Source organism: Rhinolophus sinicus, linkage group LG05 (assembly GCF_036562045.2).
Source record: "Rhinolophus sinicus isolate RSC01 linkage group LG05, ASM3656204v1, whole genome shotgun sequence".
NCBI classification, from domain to species: Eukaryota; Metazoa; Chordata; class Mammalia; order Chiroptera; family Rhinolophidae; genus Rhinolophus; species Rhinolophus sinicus.
Genome location: NC_133755.1, coordinates 83,949,821 through 83,965,839, shown reverse-complemented (window position 1 = coordinate 83,965,839; position 16,019 = coordinate 83,949,821). Strand labels below are relative to the sequence as shown.

General features: G+C 51.0%; 1 protein-coding gene across 1 annotated transcript in view; it reads left to right on the top strand.

Annotated features, from left to right (window-relative positions):
- CPNE5 (copine 5) overlaps positions 1-16,019 on the top strand; it is a 90,455-nt gene that overhangs the window by 29,442 nt on the left and 44,994 nt on the right. Inside the window, exons 4-9 of the mRNA XM_074332865.1 lie at positions 9,243-9,346; positions 10,802-10,841; positions 11,055-11,131; positions 12,980-13,039; positions 14,921-14,971; positions 15,264-15,327. Coding sequence (XP_074188966.1) covers positions 9,243-9,346; positions 10,802-10,841; positions 11,055-11,131; positions 12,980-13,039; positions 14,921-14,971; positions 15,264-15,327 — 396 coding nt within the window. The remainder of the gene's footprint in view (positions 1-9,242; positions 9,347-10,801; positions 10,842-11,054; positions 11,132-12,979; positions 13,040-14,920; positions 14,972-15,263; positions 15,328-16,019) is intronic.

Sequence of the window (16,019 nt, the reverse complement as noted above, 5' to 3'; positions counted from 1 at the left end):
AAGAGCTGCTTAAATCAGGGGCCATTACGACTGTTCAGGCTTTCAGAGCCACCCACTCATTCCTGAGGCAGGGGACTGAGGTGAATACCACAGGACACAGCCTCTGTCACTCCTAGGAGACTTGGTCCCCTGACCTCCATGGCTGGGTGCCTCTGGGAGGTCCTCTGGAGCACCGATCCTTTGTCTGTAAAGTGGGGATCACAATAATATCAGCTCCACAAGGTCAGTGGCGGGTTAAATGTGTTCATGGATGTGTGGAAGTGTTTTGAAGATGAGCAGTCACGATACAAAGAAGGAAGAGGATTTGATGGAAGGAAGAAACCCCAGAGAGGGGCATTTGACCAGCTTCTGAGAGAACAGGGCACTTTGAGGGCCTCACCTCACCTCAGCTCTTGTCACGGCCGTTTTCCTAATTAGCTGTGTGACCTCTGTGAGAACAATCTAACCCCCTTTCCTGCCTCTCTTTTCTCCTTGGTTGAGAGGATTTGGTTCCTTCCAGCTCTAAAATCTTTAGGTTCTAAGTCAACTTGATAATCAATGAATATGTATGGAAATCACAGGAGGGCCCAGGACTGTGTGTGTGTGTGTGTGTGTATGTGGGTGTGTGTAGGGGTTGGAGGTGGGTTGGGGGGGTGAGCAGAGGTATAGGTCCGGGGCACTCACCTGTGCCACCTGACTTGCAGAACCACTTAGACCCCACAGGAAGAGTCAGCAAGGTGGAAGGGACAGGAAGCACTGCATAAGTTCAGAGGTTGGGCTGGGGGTGGGAAAGCAGCAGGAATAAAGGCTGGATAGGATATAGTTCCAACCTCTTACTGGGTAGTGATTACATCAACCCCTTCTGATTTGGAGCCAGATTTGCTGGAGTTCAAATCTTCTTCCTACCACCCATTCACTGTGTGACCTTGGGAAATTCACTCAATCTCCCTGAGTTTTTTCTTAATTTATCTGTAAAATGGGATAATAATAGTACTGTCTCATAAAGTTGTTATGAAGATTAAACGAGTTAATATATGGAAAGCACGTAGTGTCTGGCACACAGTAGGGCTACGTGAGGGTTATTATAGGTATGGAAGACCAACTATGCAGCAGATACTCTGTGCAGTATTTCAGGCACATTCCCTTCCATCCTGCCTCTGACGAAGGAATGATTTGCTCCATTTTAGTGATGAGGAAATGCAGCTTCTGAAGGGTTTTCCACGTTGTCTCATGGAGATAATAAGCTGAGAACCCTGGCCAGTGGGGGTCCTGGACCCCTAGCCTGGCTACCCCTCTGCATCACCCTAGTTCTGGGCCCCCATGACCCCACGCGTGGGCATTGGCAGGGAGTTGACTAGGATGTTGAGAGAATTCCCTGAGCTACTGCGGTAGCTGCCCCAGCAGGTGGGTTGTAAGGAAGAAGAGGAGATCAGGTATTAGAAATTTGGAAGCAACAGAGAGAGTCTTTTCCCAGCTGTACCTCCTAGCCAGGGAGTCAGTGTATCTGAGTAGGGTCTGAGTGGGGGTGGGGGTGGCCGTACTCCCTCTCTTTCACTGAGCAGCTCCCCTGCCCCAGGGCTCCTCCTGTCTTCCCTCTCCTGCCAGTGGCCAGAGTGAATAGTCTTCGGGCCTTCTCCAGGTCTCTCAGCAAACTTCACACATTCTACTGCCTTCTTTTCTGAGCATTTCTGGATGTTGTGTGGAGCCCACAGGTGGGCAGAGCCTATATCTTAACAGAGTAGCTGGTTTGTAAGAGCAAAGGGCCAGCCCTGCATTTCCCTCTCAGTCTTATCCTGTGTGTGTCTGCAGAGAAACCACTCAAAGCTCGGGCCTCCAGGGGATTCAAGCGTAAGGGACATCTTTAGACACTGACAGAAAACTTCTCAGGCATGGAAGGTGAGCAAGGTTCAGACAAGGTGAGCAGGGTAGAGACAAGGCTGAGTTCAGAGTCTTGAGAGATACATCTGTATTTCCTGGGTGGATGGGCCAGGGTTTAGGATTTAGAAAACACTAGAATGTGGAATCACAAATTTACAGCATCCACTTTATGCCTCAGGCTCTCTTCTAAATATATTACATAAATTAAACAATTTAAGCCTCCACCAACCCTATTACATGTAGGTAAATGATCATCCCCATTTTGTAGAAAGGAAACCGAAGCACAGAGAGGTGAAGGAATTTGCCCAAGGTCACACAGCCAGTGAGTAGCAGAACCAGGATCTGAACCCAGGAAACCTCACTCCAGACCACTCTGTTAAACACTTCACTGCTTTATATGGGAAACTCTGAGATCTGCCTTCAAAGCTAGAGTCAGTGGTTCTTAAAGCTTTCTGAAGACATGCTTCCCTTTGAGAAACTGATGAAAACCATGGCTCCTCTCCCCAAACAGTGCAGACACGAACAGAGATTTGCATTCAATTTCAGGGTGTAAGCAAACCTGCTTAAAACTGGTTAAGAGCCTTAAGTCCTGACTAATGGAGCAGTAGCCCTTCCCTACTGGGCTCTCACCCTGGCACCTGTGTGGATGGGGCCAGGAGGGCCACTTTCTACAAAGTGGAGACTGAGGTGAGACCCCTGGTCCCTGAGAGTCCCCATGGAGTCCCTTCGGTGGGACAGCCATGCTGAGACCCTACATCCCTCCTGTCAGGGAGCTTAAGTGTCCCGGCTGCATAGGCAGGAATCATTCATTTCATTGATGACATGAATGTTACACTGTGTCTGACAAGAATGGGGTGGAGGTGAGGATTGTTCTTGGCTTATGTTCAATTGTGTGTGTATGAATGTGTTTGCGAGGGAGAAAGTGTGTCAGGGTCCCAGCAGGAAAGAGAATGCTACTCCCCTGGTTTCACTGAAGAGATGTAATGGATTTCTTTCGGAGGTGTGGGTGAGGTTGAAGAAACCCACAAGGGACAGTGCAGCACCCAGAACCCAGCACCAGTGGGGAGCTGTTTCTGGCCCAGGCTTGGGGAGCAGTGAGAGGAGACAGCGCTGTTGTCTGTGAGTGAGGGGCAGAGCGTGGTCCTGGGGCAAAGCAGCCCCTCGTAGAACCAAGGTGCTGAAGCTGGGCCAGAGCAGGAAGAAGTACCCCAACCTCTCCTCTCATGTCCCATCTGCCAGTGCCTCCCATTGGTCAAACCCAACTGGTGATGGAGTTCGGAAGGAAACAGTCTCCTGGAGTGTAGAGCAGGACAGAGAAGGAGCTGGGCCGGTGGGGCTGGGCGGTGGGGGCAGGAGGCGACTCCCCAGCACAGAGAATAGGTCTCCAAATCAGTACAGGCCTGATTGCCAGCCCTCTGACCCCTGACCGGTCAGGGAGGCCCATGTCTCCCAAGTTTGGTAGGACAGCTTCCCACCTGCCTCCATAAATCCCAACATCCGCGTGACGCAGAGAACCTGGGAGCCACTTAATTTAAGAAATTTCAAGTCCGCCTCCCCTTTGAGGGTCTCACTGGAACTGATGACATGTAATTAATGCTGCTTAATTGATATTCTTGGGGCTTAGTCATGAGGTTTTAAGAGCCCTCCCAAGCATCTTTTGTGGCATGTCAGGAGCTTTTCCCACTGGGTTTTGTTGCCAGGGACAAGAAATAAGCTTTTCAGAGGGCAAATACCCTAATTTCCAGGCTTCTTTCTCATTTGTATTTTCTTTCTTTCTCCCCTCTGGGCCCCAGGGTCAGGGAGGTTCCCTCACCTCCCTGATTGCTCAGCCCTTTCCCCAGTTTCACACAGTCCACCTGTCCATACTTGCCCACCTACCCTGCAATTCTCTAGGACTGTCTGTGTCAAAATCACTTGGTAAAACAAAGATTTGGGGCTTCCCTTCAGCTTTATTGATCAGAGAAGTCCTGTGCCCATTGGTGTTTGGTGGCCTGTACCCCAGACTGGGAGCAATATGAGGCCCCCTCCCATCCTCAGAAGCTGGAGTGTGGACAGACAGGTTTAGAAAAGACCAGAAGGAGGGACCAGGGAGCAGGAAGAGGGTTCAGAGCTAGCTCAGCTCAGATTACAATTATGGGTGGTGAGGAGATAACCCACCCACCCCTCCTTCCCCAAGTGTAGTCAGATCATGCCATCGTGTGCTTCCCACTGCTAATACCTCATCTCTTCTGGTCCCTTCCAGCTTGAAAACTCTATAATTCTATGTAGAACGAAATACAGCCAATTTTTTTTTTTAACGTCAGTTCAGTTGTGTTCCTACCATCATTTATAGGGGTGTAAATTGGGCCTGACAGGGGACCGATGGCTTCTGGGATTTTTAAAACCCAAGGTTTTCACAATTTTTGTCTTTGTTATTAGCCCACGTAATGAAGGCTATAAAACATCTTTAGTAAGTCCCTGGGTTGTAGATTTCATAGTTGTTTTTGATGTGCACACGTTAGTGATCCCTGAGGCCTGATAATTCATCATTGCCCAGCCTGGCTCCCTTGCCCACTTTCCTGCTTTGGGAGATACTGGGGGCCCTTGGAGTCCCCCTCCCAGTCCTGTTTCCAGGGGAACTCCATTTTCTTCTCCGACAGAGATCATTCCCTTGGGAATTCCCCTCTGTTGAAGCTTCAGTGCCATTTTAAAAGCTACGCTGTCATCTTCCCTAATGGGTGTTTTCCTTGGAGTCTCTGCTGGCAGTGGGGTGGGGAGGGAGGCTGCATAAAGGAATGCTTGCTCCTTCTGGACTGGGGTTTATCCAGAATCCTGCCAGAGGGATTTTGAAAGGTGTTTGAGGGAAGAGGATAGTGCACTGAGGAGGGGTAGAGTCCTTCCTTAAGGGAGGGTTCTCTTGAACCTGGGTGTTTACCTGGAATATTCTGCAAGAAAGCCAGTAGGAGAAATTTTCCTTTTGTCTGGAGACAGGAGGTATTAAGAATTAGAAAGAGGAAGAGAAGAAAATGCGGGAACTCTTTTGGAACAAGGGTTATGTAAGATTGTTAACGAATTTAGAGGGTGGGGGCAGGAACCCAGTCTTACTCAACTTGAAGCCCTCCCCATTGCCCTGCACAGTGGGGCTTCTTTAAATGCTTTTGAAGTAAACCTTGTCTTTTCTTTTCGTAGTGCTTGAGGACTCCTGCTAATTAGATGAAATGAAAATATAATGGGCTTTGGAGTTAGACATAGCTGGGTTTAGATCCCAGCTCTGCCTAGCTGTGTGGCCTTGGGCAAGTTACTTAACCTCTCTGATTCTCAGTTTTCTCACTTGTAAATGGGTAATAACTTACAGGATTTTTGTGAGAATCGAATGAGATAATGACCCACTTATCTACTGAACATTCAGTAAGGGCTCAGTAAATGTTAGCTTTCTTCCTTCCTCCATCAGTTGTTCTCAATTCCATCTGCACGTTAGAATCACCTAGGAAACTTAAAAAACAACAACAACAACAACAACAACAACACAGCTGTTCAGGCCCCACCATTGAGATCTGGATTTAATTGGTCTGTGGTGGGGCTTGAGCATGGGTATTTTTTTAAAGCTCCTGTTAAAGGATGCATTTTATAAAAATAAAACCATTAATCCCACACAAATATAAAATGAACACATGGCGAAGGTTTATTTAATTCATCAATTAAAGAGGGAACCAGTAAGATGTTACAACTGGTTCAAATACAGCAGGTCCTCAAATAAGTCTTTTTGTTCAGTGTTGTTTTATTGTAACATTGATGATATGCCATAGGCACTTAACTCTTGTTTATATCCATTAGCCTATGGTAAAATTGGTTTTGTTATATGTCATTTCCCTTAAAGTCAGAGAAGCTATTAACAACGTTAAATGAGGACTTACTGTAAGCCCACATCCAAGAAATCAGGAATGCTGAAATGAATGTACAAATAGATGCAAAAGTGGCCAATATCCACAGGGTAGTAATCAAATAATCAACTGCATTCCACTGAAAGAAAATTTATTTGCATTTCTATGGATAAGAATCGTTCTCATGACTCTATGCTTTCTACAATTTCCAGAGTTGTAAAGTAGCTCAAAGATAATGAACGGTACAGACCTCTATGAAGTCAGATACCTGGACTAATACTGTTTCCCCAAAAATAAGACCTAGCCAGACCATCAGCTCTAATGCGTTTTTTGGAGCAAAAATTAATATAAGACCCTGTCTTATTTTGATATAAGACCAGGTATAATATAATATAATATAATATAATATAATATAATATAATATAATATAATATAATACTGAGTCTTGTATTAATTTTTGCTCCAAAAGATACATTACAGCTGATAGTCTGGCTAGGTCTGATTTTCGGGGAAACACGGTATGTGAAATGGGACACCCAATAATCAGCTGTTTTGTGCATTTCAGTCTCTTTCACACTTCCCCAATGGTTCTAATATGCAGCCAGCGAGGAGGGCCCTGCCGTACACCTTTGTATATGGCTCTGTTAGCACTGTTGTCACACTGTATTGTACTTATTTGTTCATGAGTTGTCCCACCAATGATAGAGAAGTCACTAAGTACAGAGTTCATGTCCTATTTATGTTTGTAGCTCCGCACCCAGCACACTCCCTGGCCTGTAATGAAGTGCTTAAAAACTGCTTATTGAATTAATAATTGAATTGAGTTGGATGGTAACCCTTTAGGAAGTAAGCAGGACAAGTAGTAGTCTCCATCTTCTGAAGAGGAAATTGAGGCTTTGAAAGGTCTGAGCACGTCACTCAATTAGCTTGTGATGACGTTAGGACTCAAACCCACTCATCCATTTCCTCATTCAACCTGACTTCATTCGACAGTTCCTGAGTGCCTACGGGGTACCAGCCACTGGAAGCAGCGAGCTTCTGCTCTCCTTGTCCCTGGGATGTTACATGTAGCACAACATGGCTTAGAGAGCACGGGCCAGAATACCTGGGTTGTGCCTGAAAGCCAGCAATTAATATTAGCCATGTGACCCTGGACGAATTACTTAGCTTTTCTGTGCTTTCATTTTCTCACCTATAAAATGGAGGAAGCCTACCATAAAAGGATTAAATAAGGTAATATGGTACATGATGTTTAACATAGTTCCTGGTACTAAATCATCCACGACTGAGAGCCTGTGGCTGTGAAACTATGTTGGGTCCTGGGCTGCAAAGGAGGGATCTTCCTGCTGCTTGAGAAGTTCAGTCTGCTGGGGTAGAAAGAGCCTCAGTAGACCATTACCAGGGGCTGTGGTAAGCGCAGCACTAGGGATGTGAGGAGCATTATGGGAGCACATGGGAGAGGTTGGGAGTTGGACAGCAGGACTTCCAGGGAGCTGAGTCTTCAAGCGTTAGCAATTGGCCCCCATGGGGGACCCGTTAGGAGGTTGCTACAGTGGGTGAGATGAGAAAATGGTGAGGCCTGACCAATGCCACAGCAGAGGAGGCAGAGACAGGAGAGAGATTTAGCTGATGGAATTGACAGGAACAAGAAGTTGATTAGATGAGGGGGGTGAAGGCAAGAGGTGCCAAATCTAGTGCTCCTCAGATGACCCCTCAGACTACCTTAGGTGGGAGGTTCTTTGTGCAGGTTTTTAACTTAATTCAGGGTAGAAGGGGACACTAGGAAATGTCTCAGATGACACGGGCCTTACCTACCACACCTCACGTGAGAGGGGCCCATGTGTTGGCATTTTTCTGGGCTGCAGAGCCCCACCAAGGAGGACTGGTACTCAGGATTAATTACTGCTCAACTGAAAAACATGTTTCTATATTAAGATTAGATTAACAACCTATTTAAAATATTTATTGTATATCTGCCCGTCTTGTTTACTTTGGGGAATATTGTCCCCTCCCTTCATGGAGCCTAAAGTACAGTGTTTTTATGCTTTATCCTTTAGCCCTGTGTCTCTTTTTTGAAACAAAATATCACCAAAAATGTCCAGTGTATTGAACAGATATAAAAGAGAGTTGCTTTGATGGAATTGATGGCTTGGAATCATGCCCATGCTGCCCCCCTCCGTGGCACGGAAGACTCCGAGGAACTCAGGGCCCCTGTGTGCCACAGTGTAGCCCAGTGCTTCTCAAAGGGAGGCCCTGGCACCAGCAACAGCGACTATGTTTTTTTTTAGAAATGCAGATTCTCAGGCCTCGCCCTAAACCTAATGAATCACAACACATGGGAGTGAGGCCTACACCTGTGTTTTAACAAACCCTCTAAGTGTTTCTGATGCCCCAAAATGGGGAGTGGTGTCCCTTCAGTCATTTGGGGAATTTAATGGGATTTAATTATTGAGTGTTTAATATGTACAAAATTATGGAGTATATGATGCAGGGGATACTGAGAAAGTCAAGTCTGTGTATTGGTTATCTGTTGCTGAGTAACAAATTAACCCAGAGTTTAGCCACTCAAACAACAGAGTCATGAATCTAGGTGCTGCTTTGTAGTATCCTCTGTCCTACAAGGTTGTAGTCAGGGGTGTTGGGCAGAGCCTCAGTCATCACAAGGTTCAGCTGGGGCAGGACCCACTTCTAAGTTCAGTCAACGGTTGTTGGTAGGATTCAGATTCTGAGCGGTGGGTTGGCCGCCCTTAGTTCCTTGCCACCTGGGCCTCTCCATAGGGCAGCTCAAAACATGGCAGCTGCCTTCATCAGTGAGCCAGCAAGAGAGAACGAGAGAGGGTACCCAAGACGGAAGTCATAGTCCTTTATAACAGAATCTTGGAAGTGGCTTGTATTCTTGTCCATTCATCAGAAGTGAGTCGCTGGGTCCAGCCCACATTCACAGGGAGGGATTATACAAGGGTGTGGATCCCAGGAGTTGGGATCTTAAAAGATCCCATGGTCTCTGTCTCTGCCCTTGAATTTACAATGAGGACATCAAATAAGTACACACTTAACTGGAGTCAGTCAGGGAAGGATGGTGGTCTTAGGGACAGGCACGAGTTCACTGGCAGTTCAGAGAGAAGTAAAACTCTCTGGTTTGAGGAATCAGTAAGGTTTCCTGGAGGAGGCGGCATTGGCAATGGACTTTGAAGGACTGGAGGATGTGTCACTGGCTGAGAAGGGGAGGCCAGGTGGAGGATACAGCATAGACAACGGCAGTAAGGAGGGAAAGTGAAGCACGTGCTCAAAACCATTCAACTGGGGTGGAGCCTAGATGGATAGAGGGAGAATAAAGCTGGAGCCATAACGTGGACAGTTTCCACTGTTGGATGGAGGAGCTCTCGCCTTGACTGCAGGTGGGGCCGGGAGCCATTAGAGGTGTGGCTTCCGCTACCACGGGGCCCAGGACCTAGGGGCGTCGAGCCCAGTGCTTCCCTGTCCCCCATCCTGGCCCTCAGGTCCACGCCCTGTCTCCTCTTGCAGTTCGGACGCACGGAAGTCATTGACAACACACTCAATCCCGACTTCGTGCGCAAATTCATTGTGGATTACTTCTTCGAGGAGAAGCAGAACCTCCGTTTCGACCTGTAAGTGGAAGATGGTGCTGAGGACGGAGCTGGGCGAGGAAGTACTGATGGGAGGTGGGGACGCAGGACCTGTGATGGGGCAGGAGTTCCCCTGACCAGGGAAGGTGGGTGAGGGGGGTGCTGTGATGTTAGAGGAAGCCCGGGATTGGCCTGGAATAAAAGTGACAATTAGCTGAAGTCCAGCCCCACCCCCATCAGGAGATGGAAGGGAGATGGGGAGAGAGAACAAAGCACCCCCTGCATTGGTCTCAGTTAAGTGGGGGAGGGCACTGAGCAAGCTACCTGACTGGGGGGGATTGAGGAAAGATCTTGGGAGCAACTGCAGCTCCGCCTCTGGGAGCCCTTTTCTCCCTAGGTGACCAGGAAGTCCCCACCGACCTCTGTCAAAGCTTGTTCTGGGAGAGGGGCTCCTGCAGTCGCCCCTCCTGCACCGGTAACTGGGCTGACAGAGGGCTCCAGGCACCTACGTTTTTATCACAAAGACGAAAAGGGCCCCTCTCCTGAGGGTAAAGATGATGGTGGGGTTTCAGGCTTGTGAACAGGTGGGAGAGTGTTGTTGTTTTTACGGGGTATGGGTGGTAAGAAAGAAAAGACTGTGTCTCAGAGAACTGTGGACAGAGAGGGGGGAAAGGGGTTTGGGGGCCTGAGGGAGCAAAGGAAAGAAATGCAGTGGAAGGAAATGATTTTGGAGGGAGTGATGGGAGCATCAGTGCCGCCCACGGCAGAGGTCATTCGGTGACATTTTGGAGAGACAGTGCTCAGCGCAGGGGCTGGCCACAAGAATGACTGCCCCTCAGCGGGACTCATTGGGGCCTGGAATGGCTGTTTGGCTGCAGAGATGGCAGTGTGAGTGGGGGGATGCAGGTGAGGCTGCAGGTGAGCAGGCTGCAGGTGGAGGGAGGTGTCCAGCTGTAGGCTCAGCCTGCCTGCAGCTGCCAAGGTGGTGGCAATGCCTCCTTCCTTCTTGGGAAACCCGGCCCGAGGGCAGGCTGGGCAGGCCTGGGCAAGGTGAAACAATCAGGGAAGGTCCAAGGCAAGGTGTTGAGCTCCAAGGGCAGCCGAGCCTTAGCTGGGAAGATGGGAGAACAGGCAGTGACGCGCAAGGTGGCTCAGCCACCTGTGAACTAGCCAAGGTAGCAGAGCGCATTGATTGTATGTGTTCAATTTTCAATGAGGTATAACACATATATAGTGTGGTGCACAGATCTTAAGAGTCCACGCCATGATGCATTTGTACATCTGTGACACCCATGTAACCACCACCCAAATCGAGAGACAGAACATGGCCAGCACCCCGGAAGGCTCCCATTTGCGCCTCCAGCCATTACTCCCAGAAATATCCACTGTATCAGAGCCTGCTTTTTGGGATGCAGGGATACTGACTCAGCTCAAGGACCCAGGCGGGGTTGGGCGGGACGCTCTGAGTGTCTCAACCTCTCTGTGTGTCTCCTGCAGATATGACGTTGACTCGAAGAGCCCTGACTTATCGAAACACGTGAGTTCCCCCCGTGACTGCCCAGAGATGCTGAAAGTCTCTTAAATGCCAAGCTGAGTTGGCCTCGGGCTTCACTGTGACACAGAGTGTGTGCCTGATGCTGCATCCTGTCATTTCAGAGCCATCACACTCCGGGAGTGGGGTGATGGGGGAGGTGGGATGGCTCTGAGCAGAGTGGGTGACACTGGTCGTTTCTGTACCCTGGATATGCAGGATTTTCTGGGCCAGGCCTTCTGCACCCTTGGAGAAATTGTGGGGTCCCCCGGGAGCCGCCTGGAGAAGCCCCTCACGTAAGTGTAGAGGGGGCTGGGGCCTGTCTGGGTCGCTTCTTCAGTGATGGGCCAACTTCCTGTCCCCGCTGCTCAGGGCTGGCTCCGGGTAGAGGTGAAGCAGCCAGTCAATCGTGAGGGATGATTAGGAAGAAGGAGGCCCCATGGGCCCTGCCTTTGCAGGGTTTTTAACCCAGTTACCTTGGAGGGACCCCAGCTCGGTTATCAGAGCCCCATATTCCGAGGATGACCCTGAGATGCTGTCTATTCCCCCCACCCCTCACATTGTGTAGGGGAAGAAACCAGAGCCAGAGAGGAGAAGTAACTTGTCCAAGGCCACACAGCTAGGAGCTGGGGTTTGAACTGATGATTCTGCTCGCAGAGCACATTCCTCAGACTGTTTGTACCTTGTTGTAGGCCAGAGCTGGGTATGGTGAAGCCCTCCCCATCTCACCATGCCCCTGGCATCTGCATTAAAGGGCCTTAAGTGCTTTTAGGGAAAAGCCATTACTCGGAGCAGGCTCTGGCATGAGGAGTCCCAGGGCTTCTCACAGGGACCAGCCAGGGCTGACCAGGTGCTAGGGGTGACCTTTCTTAACCCTATTTCTTAGGAAGCCCCAGGAGCAGGGCCCAGGCAAGAGAGGCCTGAAGACTGGGATAAGCATCCAGGTCACGGGGCCGAGGGGGCAGGAAGGGGGATCGGGCTGGGCTGGGCATCAACCACCAACTTGCTTCTGCCAAGTTCACACTGCGTGCTGTCCTCACACCCTGCTCAATAATTGCAGAATGTGTTATTGTGTGTGTGTGTGTGTGTGTGTGTGTGTGTGTGTGTGTGTGTGTGTATGGGGGGGTGTCTCTCTCCCAGGCCCTTGTCTCTGACCCCTAGTAACTGTGGTAACTTCAGGGACCCCAGAAAGACTTCCCTGGCCCCCAAAAGGTCACCTCTGGGTTCACAGAAAATAGTGATAGCTATCATTTATTGAGAACAGCGAGCAAACCCAGGTTTGGGGTACTCTGAAGCTTATAGAACTTGGGGTCCCAGGAGTGAGTGTGAGTGTGTTTCTGCTCCTCTCAGCTCCCAACTGCTTGGATCAAAAGCCCACGAGTCGCTTGGGTCTGTTTCCTGCTTTCTGTCACCTGATGCCCCTTTGGTGGAGGACACACCTGGGGGGATTGAGGACATGGGGTAGGAAGTGGCTAGGGAGGGGGGCTTAAAGGGCCAGCAGGATCTAAACTGTCCAGGTTGGTGGAGATGTTTGGGGTTCTGAGGGAGGGGGACCTATTCCGCCCACTGAAGGTTGCATGTGCTTAAGTGCTATTGTCTCCCTGGCTATGACATCTTCTTTTCACCAGGCCTCTCTTCTGGGCCAGACAGGGTTTTGCTTCCATGATCTCATGTGATTCTCTCGGTAGGGTCCCACTTCACAGCCTGCACACTGAGGCTCAAAGAGACAGTGCAGTGGCTCTCAGCCTGCAGCAGGCATCAGCATCCCTGGGGGGCTTGTTAAACAAAGACTGCTGAGCTCCGCCCCTTCCCCTGCCCCTCCCCCCGCACCCCCAGATTTACACATCCAGTGGGTCCAGGGTGGGGCTTGAGAATGTCCATTTCTAACACATTCCCAGGGAATGCTGATGCTGCTGGTCTGGGACCCCACTTTGAGAACCCCTGAGGTAGAGTTGCCCAGGGTTTCACAACAATGTTTGGGAAGATGGCGTCTCCTTCCCCTGACCTGTGGCTTTTGGTCCTCTTTTGATGTTTGATCCAAAACAGAAACCCATCGCTAAGAATCCAGATGCCAAGTACTCTGGCCTCTCAGGATGGGTGTACTTGGCTCATGAGACGCTCTCTTTCTTCCTTTTTCTGCACAGGATAGGAGCATTCAGCCTGAATTCCAGGACGGGCAAACCCATGCCAGCTGTGTCCAATGGGTAGGTCACCAGACATCTCTGGCCCTGGAGTCCTCAAGCCATCCAGCCAGCTCTGCCGAGGGTCCTTAGAGTCAGGCCCAGTCCCAGTCCACTGGCATTCAGCCCTGGTCAGGGGACAGAGAAAGTCCTGGGTCTCTCCTCAAGGACCAAGGCCCTTTAGGCTACTTTGCAGCTGGCCCCTTCCGCCATCCAAGCTAGAGCTCAGCTTCCACAGCCCCAGGGGCTCATGGGACTTCTGGGAGCAGGGTGGGGCCTAGAGGTAGGGGCTGTTAACAGGGATTAGCAGGGGCCAGGCACTTTCTCTTCCCTTCTCTCCCTGGCCTAGTTTCTTTTACCTCCTACCTCTTACCCTTCTCTCTCTCCCTCTCTTCCCCTCCATTGCTTCCACTGCTGGACATCAGCTTTCTTCTCCTCAGAGTAGCTTCAGCTAAATCCTCACTTTTTGCATTTGCTCACCAGCTGCAGTGGGCCACCCTCGCTCCCCCAGCTTCCACTCTGCCCATCTGCTTTTGGCTGGTCTCACGCAAATGTGGGCAATGCAGACCCTCCCCACTCCTTCCCTCTCCTTCTTTCCTGACTGAAGGGAGAGTCCGCACCCCAGCAGGGGGCAGGGGAGGGAGCCTCTTGGCCAAGTCAGCAAAGGTCCACCACTTTTGCTGAGGGCTCCCAGGAGTTGGAGTGCCTGCAGCTGGATTTGCCACCAGACCAGCTGAATCTGGGAGTGGGGCCTCCGGGGGGGACCCAGGGAGGCTCACAGCCCAGGAAAAAGTGTGGATGCTAATTTACAAGGAGAGTAGAGAAGAAGCAATTAGAAAGCAGGAGTCGGAGAGGAACAGAGAGGGAGGAAGAGAAAGTTAAGGCCTAGCAGGTGGACGCAGGGCTGGAGAGAGGGCAAGGAAAGATGGGAAATAGAAAAGGGGCTCAAAGGCTAAGAGAGGAACAGATGGAGAAGGCTGGGCGAGGAGGCTGGTGTGAGGATTTTATCGCCTGGTCAAACAAATCATATCTCTACTACCAGGGAGGGCCAGATGGGGTGGGTGGGGAAGAGCTTGAGGGCACTCGGTTCAGCTGCCCCTGTCTCGGGGACAAGCTGGCAGGCAGTGCTACCTGCCTGTGGCAGGGGAACCTCTGAATGTGGCCCCTGCTCTGCTCACCTGGTTGGGAGAGATCTGAGCTGTCATATCAGCCCCCAGGGCTGGCTCCCCTGCCTCCCTGTCTCCTCTGTTTGTGAGCCTCTCCCTCCAAGAACTGGTGCTGGGAAGAGCTCCATCAGTGGTTCTCAAAGTGTGTTCCGCAGACAGCATGCTGGTGGCCCTGAGGCTGGCCCGAGGTGTGGGCTGCCTTTTATCAGCTTTGAACAATTGTAAAGGAAAGGGGGCAGGGAGGGAAATGATGCTCCTTGGGGGCCTTCACACCCATTTTATGGGTGAGGAAAGGGCTCAGAGAGGTACAAGAATGAGCCCAAAGTCATGCAGCTGCTGGACAGCCTGACATGTTCTGCCTTCCAGTGGCTGCACTGGGACCCCTGGGTCAGACTCAACCATCAGAGTGGGATGGGCTGGTGCCTGGGGGAGGGGAGAGGGGGTGCAGGTCCTCTGGGTGGGCCAACTTCAGGTCCTGGCTGCCCACCTCACTGAGGAGCTGCATGGTTGGCTGAGATCTCTCCGGAGAGAGACCCCAGTCAGAGTTCCAGGGGAGGCAGGCATGGGAGAGGGCTGGGCATGCTGCCCCCAAGAGTGTATCAGCCCTCCCGCTTTACTCCCTCTTGCTGCTCTCTCTCCCTCGATGAGTCAGAGTGGGTCAGAGCTGGAATTTTCGGGGACTCTGGGATCAGCTGGGTACAGTGTGGGGTGGCTTGCCCACAAGGTCTTTTGCCCACAGAAGTGGTCTATGGATGGAAAGTTTGAGAACCACTGGTCTGGAAGCCTCCGGGTGAGTCTGGATGCTTTTCCGATTCTAGGACTTTCACTGCAGACACTCACCACCCTTCCTGGTGGGCTCTCAGGGAGCAGGGGTGGGGCAGCTCCAGGCCTGGGGTCTGGCCCAGGAAGCAGTGCACTAGGCCACACTGCCACAGTGTTTCAGGAGACTCTGTCTCCTCAGGGGCTTGGGGCCGATCTGCTGGGGGTGGGGGTGGGGGAGGATGAGGGCTGATTCAGGAAGTGTTCTGCCTGTGTCTCCGTCTGTGTCTGGCTCTCTATTCTTTCATCTTCTCCTCTCCCAGTGGTGTCTCAGGGAAGAAATGTGGCACCATCATCCTGTCTGCTGAGGAGCTCAGCAACTGTAGGGTAAGTGGCGGAGGGCCTCCAGGACAGGACGTGGCGGGGGTGGGGTGGGGTGGGGGCAGGCTGGCCCCCAGGACCATGTGTCCTTGGAGGGAATGGGAAGGCAGGGCTCCTCAGTCTGACCTGGCGTCAGAATTCTGTAACATCAGAACTAGCAGGTGTCTTCCCTTTTTTACAAGGGGGTGACTGAGGCTCAGAGAGGGGAACGAACTTGCCCATAATCAGCCGCAGAGCTGGGCCCGGAGCCCTGGGTCCCTGGGTCCCCGCTTCCCACGCCAGAGCTCCTTCCACTCCTCATCATGGCACCACTCACCTGGAGCCAAGACTCCTTGGCACCAACACTGGCAGCAGAGGGGCCTTTTCAATCTTGGAGCCTGGGGTGCTTGGCATTTAGTTGTCATTTTTCACTTTTAGCTCTAAAGTAGGGTCACACTCTGCATGGGGTTGAGGGAGTGAGGGCGTGTGGTTAGGGTGTATGTGTATGTGTATGTGTGTGAGCATGTATGTGCGTGCGTGTGTGCGAGTATACATGTGTATGTGTGCAAGTGTATGTGTGTATGTGTGCAAGTGTGTGTGTGAGTGTGTATGTGAGCATGTGTGTGCGCGCGTGCATGTGTGTGTGGGGGGTGGGGGGAAGCCAGAGTCTGCAATCCCAGGCAGTCCTTGGTTCTGCTGCTTTTGTGGGACTATGGAGA